Source organism: Panicum hallii, chromosome 2 (genome assembly GCF_002211085.1).
Source record: "Panicum hallii strain FIL2 chromosome 2, PHallii_v3.1, whole genome shotgun sequence".
Taxonomy (NCBI): Eukaryota; Viridiplantae; Streptophyta; class Magnoliopsida; order Poales; family Poaceae; genus Panicum; species Panicum hallii.
Window position 1 is genome coordinate 7,733,407 of NC_038043.1, and position 15,892 is coordinate 7,749,298.

Sequence of the window (15,892 nt, forward strand, 5' to 3'; positions counted from 1 at the left end):
GGCGATCGGGGTATTATTGGCCCACCATGCTTGAAGATTGTTTCAAATATTATAAAGGATGTCACGCATGTCAGAGGTTTGGGAAGATACAGATGGTACCAGCGTGAGTAATGAACCCTATCGTCAAACCCTGGTCATTTAGAGGTTGGGGTATGGACATGATCGCCAAAATTAATTCTCCATCTAGTAAAGGCCACCAGTTCATTTTGGCCATCACGGACTATTTTACCAAGTGGGTGGAGGCCATCCCTATGAAGTCAGTGGCGTCGAAGGACGTCATCAATTTTGATAAAGAACATGTCATTCACAGGTTCGGGATTCCTCAGACCATTACAACAGATGGAGGATCGGTCTTCATATCAGAGGAGTTCAGAAAATTTGATACTGACATGGGCATCAAGCTGATCAGGTCGTCCCCATGCTATGCTCAAGCAAATGGACAAGCTGAGGCGTCCAATCAGAGCCTTATCAAGTTGATCAAGAGAAAGATCGATGAGCATCCTATGCGTTGGCATGAAGTCTTATCAGAGGCGTTGTGGGCATACCGTGTTTCGTGCCACGGAGCAACAAAAACTTCACCATATCACCTGGTGTATGGACAGGAGGTTGTATTACCGTGGGAGATTACGGCCGGCTCGAGATACGTAGAGTTCCAAAATGACCTAACAGCTAAAGAATATGTTGCTCTGATGAACGACAACATTGAGGACCTTATGGAGCTCAGGCTTTGGTCACTTGAGAAGATCAAAGAAAATAAGGTCAAGGTAGCCCGTGCGTACAATAAGAAAGTCAAGCTAAAAGAATTCCAAGTCGGAGATCTGGTTTGGAAAGCGGTGTTACCATTGGGGACTAAGGATGCAGCGTATGCCAAATGGTCTCCAAATTGGCATGGGCCTTATAGAGTTGACCAAGTCCTACCTGGGAACGCATATATGCTTGAGGAGTTAGATGGCGTCAAATTTCCGGTGGCTGTCAATGGTCAACATCTCAAGAAATACTTTCCAATTATGTGGGATGATGGGCAATAAAGCCGATGCTATGCATCAGGCTATAAGCCGATACGTTCAGTTGGCCCGTACAAGTGAAAGCCGATGTTACGCATCGAGCTCAACACAAGAAAAGGGGCCGATACGTTCAGTCGGCCCGTAAAAAAATATTTTGTATCCAACACACTGAGTTGGTCAAATAGCTGATGTATAACCATCGACTTTAGAAGTGTAATTAGAATACATGCAAGTTCTGGGCGACAATGGGATACATGAGATGAGTACAAAGCGTTCTACTGAAGAAATTCATCAATGGCCGCGATAGCTTCAAGATAGACACGATCGGTTTCTGCGATCACTGCCTCATCATCCTTGTCCTCGCCTGACACTATCTGCTGACTCAAAACACTCAACTTTGTGAGCTCTGTCTTCAGCTGGGCAGTCAGATTCTCTGCTTCTTGTTGGGAGCGGGCTATGAGGTCCTTCTCATCCTAGATGCACTGCTCAGTTCCCGGACTTTTGCCTTGAAGTCTTCCAACTCCCTCTCCAAAGATTGAAGTCTTTGGGAATATGCAGAAGTGTCAGCTTTAGCATCTAGAGCCGCCTTCTTCTTGTTGAGCAGTTAGCACCTCTCGGCAATATCGGCTTTTAAGGGGCTTGTGAGCGACGGGCTTCAATCCTTTGCCGAGCCTTTTCTACCTTCGCCCGAAAGAAGGGAAGATGTCCGGTTGGCCAGAGTTTGAGTTGAAGGATTTACGGGAGTTGGGGCTTGATCTCCTCAAGAATTTGCCCCGCTTCGTCGGAGTTTTGGACCAAAGTATCAATTGGAGCTGAGAGCAGGTCCTTTATGCGGAGAAGTTGGCTAGCGACACCAGTCAGCTGTGGTTGATGATCATCTACTTCGAATATGGCCGAGCCAACGAATGCAGGGTCAAACGAGAGCAGCTCCGAGAGGTTCAAGCCCTGAAAGAAGGTAGAAAATTAGTACGGTATAGGGAAAGGAAGATGCAAACGGCTCAGAGATATAACACACCTTTTCTTGAGAAGGATTGATAGCCGATGAGGTGATAATTGGCTCCTGCAAATCCTGAAGGTTGACCAAAGTATCAACTGTCATTGCAAGATTCTCTGGAGTATCTAGGATCGGATGCTGGAGGTTGACCAAGCTGTCGACTGTCATCACAGGATTCTCTGGAGCCTCTAGGGTTGGGTTTTCTTGGCGCGCTTGCTCTTCCCTGATAGAAATATCCACGATATCAGCCTGCAAGCAAGGAAAGAGCAGTTGAGACGAAGTGTACCTGTTTAGAAGACTAATTCTAAAGGAACAATCCGAACCTGGTTGACGTTGGGAGCTTCTTGATCTATAGAAGATGGTCCGGCCTCCTTCCGAATCTTCCTAACAATCATATTCTTTGCCTTAATCTGGGCTCGGGGGGCAGCAACATCGGAGACTCGTTTTCGCTTGGAGGCCGATTTTGTAGAATCTGGCTGTATCCGCATTATGACTTTCGACAGGGGAGGTGCATTCTTGCCAAAAAGGACTACGGAAGCAACCAGTGAGAACTTGAAAGTGGAGCCATCATCATTTTTGGGCTCCGGACCATCCTCCTGCTATAGAGAAAATAAACAGAATTAGAGAAGGGGTCAAGCAGAATCATGAAGAAGTACTAAACTGATGGTGATACCTCTTCTTCAGGAGCTTCATACTCAGCGTCAATCTGCTGCAACATTGGCCCCAAGGCTTTCCGAAAGACGCGAGTGTCACACCCTAAAATATTCAATTTTGGGATATGACTATCTTTTACAATGTGTTCATCTATCAATAGGATGTGACTATCTTTTACAACCTGATCCTTTCCTTCTCTTTTCCGTGCTCTCGAATAACTCGTTCATGTTCAACCAGCACAATCAGCTCGTTTTCACGTTCGGCCCTCACCCGAACCTGTTTCGGCACATAACCGAACTCACTCGGTCAATCTCATTTTCTCTTTCTGTTACCTCTTCTATTTGCTCGCTAAATTGTGGAACCCGCTGGTCAAGCTAATCTCGCCTTCCGTGGGCAATCCGGACTCAGGAACGAGTCCCATCCCGATGCGCCTCATCGACCCTGCCTGCCAAATCTCAGGTCTCCACGCTCCTATAAATCCGCGACCTTTTTCTTTCCTGTTACCTCTCTCCCCCCTACGGGTGCCCCTGTTGCTGCCCACGACGCCAGCCCTAGCCTCCCCGAGCGCTGCATCACGTCTCCTGCTGTTGCGCCCCCGCCGGGAGCGTCGCCCTTCTTTCTCTCCCGTGCGCGCCTTGCCTGCCCTGCCTTTCCCCCTGTGCTTCCTACGTCTGCTCTTCCCCCTGCCGTGTGCGCCACCTGCAGAGCAGCCGCAGGCCCGAGTCCCTGCACATCCTGGCCCTGCCCAACGCCGTGCCTCCCCCTGCGTAGCCAGCAGGCCGGCCCTGCCCAGCACCGCCCAGCGCCGCCCAGCGCCGCTCCTCCCTCTTGCACAGCCGCTACCTTGCCCAGCACCCTGCGCCCCCCCTGCCGAGCCTGCAGTGGCACCGCGAGAACAAACAGCAGGAGCGCTGTCACCCATCAGCCCAGGAACAGAACGGAACAGAACAGCCGCCGCGACTTCCTCCATAAAATTCGATCACCTCGATGCGTCCCCGTGGTAAGTTAGGTATGGAATGGAATCCCCTCGTCGTCCTCTTTCATTTGCCCCGCTTCCCGCGATCTCCCGTGCCCAAAATCGACGGGAATTTGAGCTACAGTACCCGCCGGCGCCATGGGTGCTGTGCTGTGAAGGTTTTGGTCCCTGGAAGATTCTGAAATTTTCCTGTTCTTTTCTGTGTCTTGCAGATTTCGCAGAAAACCCCCTGGATCTATTACATCTTCTCAATCCAGCCCCACCCGTGGTATTTTTCAGATCTAACCTAATCTTTTCCTGTTTTGCAATCACTATTTTCTGTGTCTTGTATTTCTTTTCTGCTAACCCCTAAAGTCTATAGTTAATTGCGTATAGGTCCCTGCAACGCTGTTTTATGCGTAGTTTCCACGTTTTAGATCCGTTTCGATCCGTTCTTTTCGCGTTAGTCTTCTAAAACCCTAAGCTATCGTTTAGTAGCGTTGTTGTGCCATAATTCCTATTTTTAAAATTAGATATCAATTTAATTTGAATAATATCCTCTCATCTAGTTTTCCGAAATAAAATCCAATTAAGTCTTTACTCCGGTTTTCATAATTAATGTTAATTTGGTTAATATCAACTTAAATATGTTTGTAATTTAATTTATTTAGTTTAACTCGAATCATAAAGTTCGACGTTTAGATGCTCTCACCAGTTTCTTTTCTAATTAATTATTTAATTAGTGTAATTTGTACATAGAGAATTGTATATATAAAATTTGACTAAGTTCTACTTCGTCTTTATAAATGCAAATATAATATTAGTTAATTATAATTTGGAATATTCTCTTTTGAATATCTTTTACATTAGTTTTCTGGATTAAAATAAATGAAAGCCTATAGTTCTTTTATTTCTTTCATAACATAAGTCTTCCGATAGCTGTTTCTTTTCAACCCTAACTCCGTTTTCCATGTTTGTTTCTTTTTCTCGTGACCGTAGCAACGAGCCCTATTCCTTTAGTACATTCTTTTAAAGCTTTCCTTTTGTTTGGTGTATCCGTTCTTAGTCATTCTTGTTTATTTGCTTGCTTGTATGCTTGGGCTCGATGCTTGTGTGACGTTAGAAGGAGCGTGATCCAAGAGCTTTGAAGATTTAGAGTTTCAAAAATTGAAGACTCTGAGCAGCTATTCTCTAAAAGAAAGGCAAGTGTTTCCTTGATCATGCTTTTGTCCTAATAATCATAATAAATATAACTTTTTATTTATGCATGCATGTGCCCTAATTTTGATGGATCCTAGTTAAGGATATGCCTAGTCTTTATGATCATTCCTTGTCAACCTGGGTTTTACCTTTACGTTGGGTAGCTATTGCTTAGTTGCTATAACTGGTTCTGGTTTGGGAATAATATATAACCATGATGATGATAATGATGATGCTACACCTGTTTTATCCATGTTTATGCTCTTTGTGTTGTTAATCACAAGATTATATGTTTAATCGAAACATGGAGAACCACCCAGGAAAACGGTGCAACCACAGTACTATATGGCTCTAGTCTTGGCTAATTAATTAGAAACTCTAGCTTGTGATGATCTTACCGAAAGGGCAAGAGGGGAGTGCGTTGAAGGGGTATAGCCCGGTCCTCTTGAGGCGTAGATATGTTCCTGGGTAAGGCGTCTTCCTCATTAGGGAGGGTTATGACCACTGCGGCCTGAAACCTTAGCGGATTGTCATAAGTTAGGGAATCTTTATAAAGGCCTCGTAGTGAATCCCTTGCCACTCACCTCGGAAGTGTTTAAGAGGCTAGCTACCTCGGGCAAATCGGGAGACACGAATTGTGGGTAAAGTGTACAACATCTGCAGAGTGAAAACTGATATATCAGCCATGCTCACGGTTAAGAGCGGCTTGGACCCTCACATAATAATTGAACTTGAAGATGAATTAATTCGTGGACCATGGTTATGGTTATGGTTATCGTGGACCATGGTTATGGTTATGGTTATCGTGGATCATGTTTATGTTCATCGGCCCATGGCTAAATAAAAAGCAGTTCAGGGCATCAGACCAAAAATAGCCAATGGTTTTCAGAAGGTTTTCATTCTTCTCGAGGGGGGACAATGACAGAGACAGAGCGTCGACTATTCTTATGATTTTCCATGTGGGCTAGTAGGCTTTTGCTACTCTGTTATACCAAGATACCCAGCCCTCGGGAGGATTTGGCAAGGCACGCAGGCTGTCGGCCCAGGAATCTAAGTCTATATCTTGGCTTACGAATGAGATTCGATTGGCCTCACAAGAAATCAAATCTATTGGACGCTCATAAGAACGAGGCCCAAGACAAAAGGAATTGGGGAAAGGATGCGACAAAAGAATGTCTGAAACCAAAAGAATTGATAAGAAGCCAAATAACAGGAAAGGATCATTTAATGCTTCAAGGGTTCGAATAATTACTTCATTAAATTAGCGAAAGGTCGGAGTTTTACCTTCAGACCAAGGACGCCCGCATCGGCATTCGAGGGTTCCGCCATCTGAAGCTCCAATGGTGATCAAAGGCTCGAGATTGGATCTAGAGTTTTCTTTGCGAGTCTTGAGTTCGCGTTCTGTGGCTCTGATCTGGATTTTGCGATTGAATTTATGAGCGGGAGTTTTTGGAACGCAACTTGGATTTGGGGAACCTGTGTAGATCTATTTCGGGAAAGTTCCGGATTTAAGCAGAAGATGAAATTGGTTCAATGATCAACTTAGATCCGGATCGGCATTTTAAGAAAAGGAACCGATGCGTTGCCATCGGCTCCCGGTGAATCGACTTCTCAACATTTGTTGACTAAACATAAGATTTCCTTCATAGGGAAGATCATTACAAAAAGAGAGCCGATTGCTCCTAAAGCCGATCTATGGGCTCTGTACATGGCAGTCGTTGCTAATCCTACGAACTACCACCAATAAGTGCCTGAGACCTTGCGACGCTTGATCGGAGGGGATGCGCTGGTGTCGCTATTGTCGTCGCTACCGTCGTCCCGCCACTGTCACTGCTGTAGCCGTTGCCACCTTCGGTCTCTTCATCATCATCATCATCTTCGTCGTCCTCCGACAACCCGCTACGCAGGAAGCCTTCTACTGCTGAGTCTTCCTCAGTTGATGGGGCATTGACTTCCTCCTCCGAAGAGGAGAAATCCCCTTCCAGGACATGTCGTCATCTTCATCCAGTTCCCCGCCAAGGAGGAGCTGGAGATCTTCACCGTCGGTCAGGGATTCATCATCCTCTGACTAGGCTTGGAAATCCCACTCCTCTACATCCCAGTGCAGACGAGCGCGGGCCTCATAGGCAGCTGTGGGGTCAAACTCCGGGGTCATCTCTCGAGTTGTTTCAGACTCAATGGAGATGACGGAGGAAGCAGAGGATAAGGAAGCCATTACGGGAGAAGGAGGGGTGGACTGCGGCAGTTGCTATCGGCTCGAGGAAGAAGATGAATGAATAGGTTGTCAGGTCAAGTTTATAAAGGTAGGAATAGGATACGGATCGGCACCGTGACAATTTCCAAGAAGTTAGATGCAGAGTAGTCACATCCCGTGGAAGTAGAAGTGGCACACTTGTACGGATTTTGGAAGTCGAAGAGGTGAGGTGATGGAAAGGAAAAAAAATAGTTTCGGAATTATTATTGCCGAAACCAGGGGGGCATGTGTTATCGCCATAATTTGGCTGGGCCAGAAGGTGGGCCGCGAGCAAGATGGGCTCAAAGGATAATTGTAATGGGCTTGCGAATCGGCTCCTACGCGGGCTGTTTAAGGTCAGGTTGGCCATGTATCTGGTTTAAGTTAGTTTAGATATAGATAGTCAGGATTCGTGTCGTAGTCGATTAGGATTGGTTAGGAGACGCAATTCTCCAGACTATAAATATATACCCTAGACTACGAATGAAAACAACTCTCAGCGCATCGCCACCCCTGTTTTAGGGTTTCTCTCAGGTAAGTGGTATGCGGCCCCGATCACGCTTCGCGTGATCCGGGCAGCATCGTTTCTACCTATTTATCTTTGTGTTTCTCATGCTGAAGCGTTGTTGATGGCGAGTAACACTAGTTATCTTAATATTTATAGGGATGCATCGGCTTTTCATACTGTATCTGTGCATTGTTCATCACCTGTAAACGTTTAGCTGTCTTCGTGCCCGATCCCGGGTGTAAAGGTAGCACCTTGCTCTGTTTCGGTTAGTAGATCCAATCTATTATGGTTAGTCTTTATTCATTCAAAATTTGGTTTAAGATCTACATGATTAGACCCTTCAAACGAGTTAAATGATTCGGAAATACGTTAGATGCTTTATATTAATCTAAACAGGGATTGTTCCGGGAATCAGCTTTCTGTTGGTTTTTAGGCCTCTGTTTAGGTTGCTATTCTGTTATCTTTCGTATTTGTTAGGCTTAACTATGCGTAGGATGTTCCAGTTATGTGGTGAAAGCTTTAACCATAGTAGATTGAATTAGCTTATTGATTACAGAGCAAGTTTATATTAGTATTAGATATATGCACTTTGTTTTGATATACAGATCTGATCTGATACTGGGAGACAACAAGCTCTTTACAGCCGATATCAGGGATCACAAGATGAGCCAATCACGGCTCGAATTAACGTTTAAACGTGTCTGTGCATGCTGGGACCTAACTGAAACTACATGTACAACTTCCTAATCAGGTACAAGGTCAGGTGGCATGCCTAGCAAACCCAGACGCCAGGTCGTGTGTCAGATCCTGGGCCGTTGATCGAGGGATTGGGGCCCACCAATAGTCCCGGGATCCTCCCGGCTCCTCGTGTTGCCTGTCGCTGCTCGCCAGTGGGTTTCGACCGGCAACAACTAGAATAACCCAGGTTTGATATTTATTTGAGGAGATTTACAACGCATTTGGTTTGGGGATTCAGTTCCGACATGAAAAAAAGGATCCGCTCATCCGACATTTTGTGATGAACGGGTTCACCTGTTAGATTGCTTGTCATTAGGCCCGGAATGACTTTGTACGGGGCAAGTTGGCGACAGGACGCAAAACAAACTCCTGCATTAGGTTCGGTTTTAAGATCACATTATTCTAGATGGTTTCATGACCCAAACCAAACAAATTGTGATTATTTGCTCAAAATATTCAAAATGTAGTATAATAAATCAGGTATGTCTAAGAATACCAATATAGGGAGTCACAAATCCTGAATTGCCAATCAAGCTTAATGTCAACATAAATAAATCCCCTTCTTCATTCAAAACTATAATGCTAGATATTGAAACGAGATGTGTACAACATTAGAATTGGGTGCAACAACTATTTCTAATTGCTGTCGCTCCACATGTAGTATCAAATGCGGAAGCCATCGATAGGGTTTCTCCAAACCACGAACGAGAGCTTATGTGTGATTTCGGATCATGATTCTTTTTCCTTTTTGTTCATAGTGTTCGCACCGACATCACTACCCTACCTTTTCTTAATTCCTAGTTCCCTGTTCCAAATTTAGCCCACAATCCCGATATTGGCACAATCAGATCAAAACTTTTTCAAAAAAGTTTTTAATAGATTGAACAAAAAAATTGTATAAATTTTTTCTATAAATAACCATTCCACATAAATTTCAATGGAAATTTTTAATAAATGTTTAAAAATTTTCATTAAATAGCTTTTATGGGGAACATTTTCAAAATATTTTTCCAAAAAAGTTTTAGAATTCTTTTGCAAAAAAATAACAGAAATTTCATTAAAAAATTATATTTTAATATTTTATCTGATATGATATTTAAATAACGTCATGGAGAAAAGGGTACCCTAGCTAGAAAATGGAGAAAAAAAGAAAACAACACTAATTATATGTGTCGAGACACGACGCTTCACCACACTAATCTGTGTTGCCCCACCACACATTTGGTTCCTATCCACGGCTCCATCACATTTTAGGGGATGGTGTCGAGGCTTCATGCTGCTTGGCAAAATTGTGCACTCAATGGCAGTCCCCCATGGGGAGGTTGGAACTGGCAACCTGGATTTGGGAAAAGCCAAAGCGGGAATTGGGAAAAACCAAAGCGGGAAAAGAGAGTTAAAATATAAATGAAAAGGATGACAAGCAGCATCCGGCTCAAGAGAGATAAGATTATATTCCATGTCGAGCCTACCATATGAAATAATAGAAAGGAGCAAGCACTAAAAGAAATATGACGTTCTGTAATGAATATCTCATGACAGCAAATAAAAACATCACAGTTTTCTGAATACGAAGCATCGTAAGATCATTCCCTCTTATGATGTTTTGTAGGGGTCTATTCGATTTAGTGATGAAAATTTGGTGTTCATCGTTATGGTCAGCCAGAAATCTTCATAAACCAATCTAGTGTCATATTGTGACAAATGCTATTCCGTTTTCATGGCAACTAGTAAGCGCCACAGTACTATTAGATTACCCCCAAACATAAGACGAAAACAATATCGATAATAATGATGTGAAGATGACTTTGTACTCTAATCTTTTATTTAATCATGAGCATAAGAAAGGGAATGGAACAATAACCAATAGGACAGATGTAAGAAAAAATACAGATCAAAATGTTGATGCATGCAGTAGCAAATTGTAAAAGTTAGAAACATGCATCTGATCCGATGGACCAGTCAATCTACTAGACGACGGCGGAATCAAAGAAAGAAATCCATCAAGATAAAAATGAAATGTCAGAATGCTGAGGAATCTGCACCTGCAGCTTTTGCCCACTTCAACCCTTCTGCAAAGCAAGGATCTGACGAAAAAGCAAAAGCTTTCACCCCTTGCTGTCGCAATCTGAGAAAGCAAGCAGACAGGCGAGAGGGAAAGGGAGCCGGACCAGAGAAGGAGTTAGAGATGGGTCGTGCTTTCTGCTGCCGCAACCGCATGAAGCAAATTAACAGGGATTGTTACCTGCTTTTACGGAGCTTTGGCGCCTAAATCAGCGATGCAGTTCCCGCGAAAAGAAATGTTTCGCGCCCTGCTGTAATCAGTGGCGGCCAACATCATTTTTACCGAATTAAGCCAGGGGTATTCTCATCATTGCGCTTTGAACTCCTCACCACATCTACGAATTACCAGGGTCCCCCATGGGAAGAGATAGGAAGGAATTCATTCGATCAAATCCCTTTCCCCATCCCAACTTAACTCCCTATCCAATGAAACAAACAAGAGACTTTAAGTCTCCTCCCCTTAAACTCCCATTCCCTCTCATCAATTCCCCCCAACCGAACGCACCGTTTGGGTCAAAAACACAATACAACTTGCAAATTGCATATTATATTATTCTATTACTAGTGGTGACTCCTTGCATTCAAGGGCCACGTATACTTGCCTTCATTTTATTTACGGTGTTAAAAATTTAGCTATTATATATGATGTACACAATTATTTCAGAAAACCTTTTGTTTGAAGCTGAGTACAGTGGCCATTTTAGTTTTATTAATGGTTAGACTAGAATAATCCAGGTTTGATATTTATTTGAGGAGATTTACAACGCATTTGGTTTGGGGATTCAGTTCCGACATGAAAAAAAAGGATCCGCTCGTCCGACATTTTCTGATGAACGGGTTCACCTGTTAGATTGCTTGCAATTAGGCCCGGAATGATTTTGTACGGGGTAAGTTGGTGACAGATTGCAAAACAAACGCCTGCATTAAGTTCGGTTTTAAGATCACATTATTCAAGATGGCTTCATGACCCAAACCAAACAAATTGTGATTATTTGCTCAAAATATTCAAAATGTAGTATCATAAATCAGGTATGTCTAAGAATACCAATATAGGGAGTCACAAATCCTGAATTGCCAATCAAGCTTAATGTCAACATAAATAAATCCCCTTCTTCATTCAAAACTATAACGCTAGATATTGAAACGAGATGTGTACAACATTAGAATTGGGTGTAACAACTATTTCTAATTGCTGTCGCTCCACATGTAGTATCAAATGCGGAAGCCATCGATGGGGTTTCTCCAAACCACGGAACGAGAGCTTATGTGATTTCGGATCATGATTCTTTTTCCTTTTTGTTCATAGTGTTCGCACCGACATCACTACCCTACCTTTTCTTAATTGCTAGTTCCCCATTCCAAATTCAGCCCACAATCCTCGATATTGGCACAATCAGATCAAAACTTTTTCAAAATTTTTTAATAAATTGAACAAAAAGTTTGTATAAATTTTTTTTCTATAAATAACCATTCCACATAAATTTCAATGAAAATTTTTAATAAATGTTTAAAAAATTTAATTAAATAGCTTTTATGGGGAACATTTTCAAAATATTTTTCCAAAAAAGTTTTAGAATTATTTTGCAAAAAAATAACAGAACTTTTATTAAAAAATTATATTTTAATATTTTATCTGATATGATATTTAAATAACGTCATGGAGAAAAGGGTACCCTAGCTAGAAAATGGAGAAAAAATGAAAACAACACTAATTATATGTGTCGAGACACGATGCTTCACCACACTAATCTGTGTTGCCCCACCTCACATTTGGTTCCTATCCACGGCTCCATCACATTTTAAGGGATGGTGTCGACTCTTCATGCTGCTTGGCAAAATTGTGCACTCAATGGCAGTCCCCTATGGGGAGGTTGGAACTGGCAACCTGGATTTGGGAAAAGCCAAAGCGGGAAAAGAGAGTTAAATATAAATGAAAAAGATGACAAGCAGCATCCGGCTAAAGATACAAGAGAGATAAGATTATATTCCATGTCGAGCCTACCATATGAAATATAGAAAGGAGCACGCACTAAAAGAAATATGATGTTCTGTAATGAATATCTCATGACAGCAAATAAAAACATCACAGTTTTCTGAATACAAAGCATCGTAAGATCATTCCCTCTTATGATGTTTTGTAGGGGTCTATTCGATTTAGTGATGAAAATTTGGTGTTCATCATTATGGTCAGCCAGAAATCTTCATAAACTAATCTAGTTTCATATTGTGACAAATGCTATTCCGTTTTCATGGCAACTAGTAAGCGCCACAGATTTGTGACAATGCTGGGCCGTCATAATTTTTCCATTAGTTTTTTCAGATTTTTTGAACAAATATTTATACGGATCCTGCTCAGAAGATGATGTCACACCTGATGATGTCACACTTAAACTGGTGCATCTTTTTCTTGTGCAAGTAGTACCCGGAAAAGCTTTGCATACGGCTCTCTCCTCAGTTTTATTGCAATAACTACCCTAGTACGCACATGCTTAAGCGATTCAACCCATTTTTATAAATTGTAGCCGTTAGCATGGCCTTTACCGAAATTAGATACTCATAGAAATTTAATCTTGACACTTTTAGAGAGATTCCATACAAAATTATTAATCTGATTTCCGTCATTTGTATGAAAAAAAATTCAATGCAACATCATAAACAAGCCTAATGCAAGCACTTGGACAACAAGATTGATTCGGCTAGCTAGCTTTCCCTGCAGTGGCTCTACCTCCACGAAATCGGGTTGATTTGGTTAAACATATGCACACTGTGGTAGTTTTTGCAACATAGTGAGTGAGTAGGAATGGGCATGCGCAGAAATGACCTGTGGGATGTAATGTCCAGAGCCCCAGATGATTTATGGTTTGGTTCTTGCAGTTTTCCTTTCCTCAAGCTAAGGGAGCCTACCGGGCCATTGGTTTGAGTGCGCGACACGTATGATTCGGTATCCTTTATCTGGATTCCCCCGTGTTTAAGTTTTCATTATATTTCGTCAGATTTGGATTCCTTTGGAGACGCTGTATCACAAGATCAGGGAAATATTAAACTGTGTGCAGCCGTTGGATGGCCAAGCCGGTGTCACGAAACCCTACTACCCTAGACCGTACTAGACTATAAATTTGGCCCCGACCAAGGGCTCCCCACTGGCAGCCGCCGCCTGGCAGACCACAGTCTCGACCTGTCTTCCTCCCCCAATCGACAGACCAGCACCCAGAAATGGCGGCGTTCCGACCGTAGCAGGTCCCGAGGTCCTCGCTCCTCCCTCAGTCCCTCCTGCCATGGGTTGTCAGCCCACCGCAAAGCCCCCTGGTCCCGAGCCCCGATCGGTTCCCTAGCCTCTGAATCCCCACCACCACCAGCTGCACCTCGAACCCTAGCTAGCTTTAGCGTGTGTGAATTGTGAGCCCACCCATGGCGCCGCCGGCAAAGAAGCGCCGCCGCACCCGCAAGAAGGCCCCCGCTGCCGCGGTGGAGCCGGCGGACGGCAACGGCCTCATCGGCGTCCTCCCCAACGAGGTGATGAGCTCCATCATCTCTCTCCTCCCAAGCGACGACGGTGTCCGCACCCGGGCCGTCTCCAGCCTCTGGCGAGACCTCTGGCTCTCCGCTCCGCTGAACCTCGACGACAGCGACCTCCGTCCCTGGCGCAACGGGGACGGCCTGGTCGACCTCATCACGGAGATCCTGTCCACCCACCCGGGCCCCGCTCGCCGGCTCTCCCTCACCAACCTCGCCCGCGTGTCCAGCACCCATGGCGACGACCGCTACCCCAGCTTCGACGGCTGGTTCCAATCCCCAGTCCTTGACAGGATCAAGGAACTCCATTTCCGCTACCTGTTCAGGTATTTGAACGGCGACGTAGATCCACTGCCTCCTTCAGCACTGAGGTTCACGGATCTGTCAGTTGCTAGCTATGGCCGATGCCACTTCCCAGAGAATCTTGCCGGTGTCAGCTTCCCTAACCTCAGGCAGCTGACCCTGTTTGACCTAACCAATTCAGAGGCCACCCTTGAGGCGATGATCCAGGCTTGCCCAGCCATTCGGAGCTTGCTTCTCTCAGGTAACATGGGCTTCCGCCATGTCCGCATCAGCTCCCCAACCCTCGTGTCCCTCGGCGTTTCCACCCTGAGAAATGAGGCAGTCATGGAGGAGCTCACCATCGTTGATGCTCCAAGCATGGAGAGGCTGCTTCTCTTCGAGACAGATGGGGGACCCATGAACATTGATGTACAGGGAGCACCCAACCTTCAGGTGTTGGGATCCCTGTCAAGTTCAATGCCCAGAGTGCAGCTCGGGAGTACAGTTCTCCAGGTATTGACATTGCTAGTTATTATTTAAGAAATATATGGGTTCAAATTGAACTATATTTTACGTTGCAGCTATGAATTAACAATCACCTTCTGTATTTCATGATTCTTTTTTTTCAGAAAATGATTGCCACCACTGTCATAACACCAATGCACACTGTGAAGATTCTCGCACTTAACGCGGGAAGTTTTGAATTGAATACCTTCGTTGATATCCTCAAATGCTTTCCCTGCTTGCAGAAGCTTTACTTTACGGTGATGAAGTCTTCCTTAATTCTTGTTTTTAGTTTCTTCTTGTACTGTTTTGACGATCATGATCTGACATGGGATTATGTATAATTTATGTTTTTCCTTTTTTTCCCCCTCAGTCATTCGTAATAACAGATTTTGGCAAAACAATGCTGAATTATGGTGCACTATCTATCCCATGCCTTAATACACATCTCAAGGAAATAGTACTCAGAAACTTCAGAGGCGGCAAGGATGATATCAAGTTCGCTAAATTTTTTGTTCTGAATGCAAGAGTCCTGAGGTTGATGGAATTTCGAGTTCCAATCAGAGAAAGCACCAAGAAGTGGGAGGCTAACCAGCGGCGTAAGCTACCAAAAAAGATAAACAGAGCTTCTCAAGCTCTTCGATTTGATTTTGTGTATGATGACTGCATTTTCAGAAGCTTTGAGGACACATACTGCACACATGAGTTATCGAAGGCCGATCCATTTGATAGCATGTTTTGATCATTACTGTCCGTTGTAGATGTGCGCTTCGAGCTAATGAGGAGATAGATAACAAACTCTTGATGGTCATGTAATAAATTTGAGATGTCTAGAATCAATGTCCAAACTTATCGATCCTATATATCTATCTTTTGTGTGAAAGAATGTATTATTCCTGCGGTATTTAGTTACTGTCTAGTAATACTTAATGCATAGCTTTTTATATGATTGGAAGCATCAGAATTGCAACATTTTGATTTCCTGGTGTTAATGGTATGTAGAGAAGAAACGCCTTATCTAGTGTCTTTTATGCCATCCTTATGACATACGGGGTTTTGTATGAAGGAGTATAAATAACTAACATTATTTAGTGATAGACATGCTGTATATATAAGCTCATTTTGTGTATGACTTAAAGGATAAATATTTGGCCGTATATTTCTAGAGCACATATGATCAGAACTTTAGGAAAAAGATTTTGGTGTCTTTTTCTTCACAACAAGCATAAAGTTTATGAGATTTGAT

At 43.6% G+C, this 15,892-nt stretch overlaps 1 protein-coding gene across 1 annotated transcript; it reads left to right on the top strand.

The window, feature by feature from the left end:
• Positions 1–11,894: 11,894 nt before the first annotated feature.
• LOC112882609 (F-box/FBD/LRR-repeat protein At5g22660-like) lies at positions 11,895–15,539 on the top strand. Its single transcript, XM_025947699.1, has 3 exons — positions 11,895–14,655; positions 14,772–14,906; positions 15,020–15,539. Exons 1-3 carry the CDS (start codon positions 13,756–13,758, stop codon positions 15,386–15,388), a joined length of 1,404 nt encoding a protein of 467 aa, XP_025803484.1. The 5' UTR covers positions 11,895–13,755; the 3' UTR covers positions 15,389–15,539.
• Positions 15,540–15,892: the final 353 nt, after the last annotated feature.

Bases quoted from the DNA above. Each gene is read 5' to 3' on its own strand.
- LOC112882609 (XM_025947699.1), top strand. From the start codon at position 13,756: ATGGCGCCGCCGGCAAAGAAGCGCCGCCGCACCCGCAAGAAGGCCCCC. The intron at 14,656-14,771 runs GTATTGACATTG...CTTTTTTTTCAG, and splicing joins TCGGGAGTACAGTTCTCCAG to AAAATGATTGCCACCACTGT. The intron at 14,907-15,019 runs GTGATGAAGTCT...TTTCCCCCTCAG, and splicing joins TGCAGAAGCTTTACTTTACG to TCATTCGTAATAACAGATTT.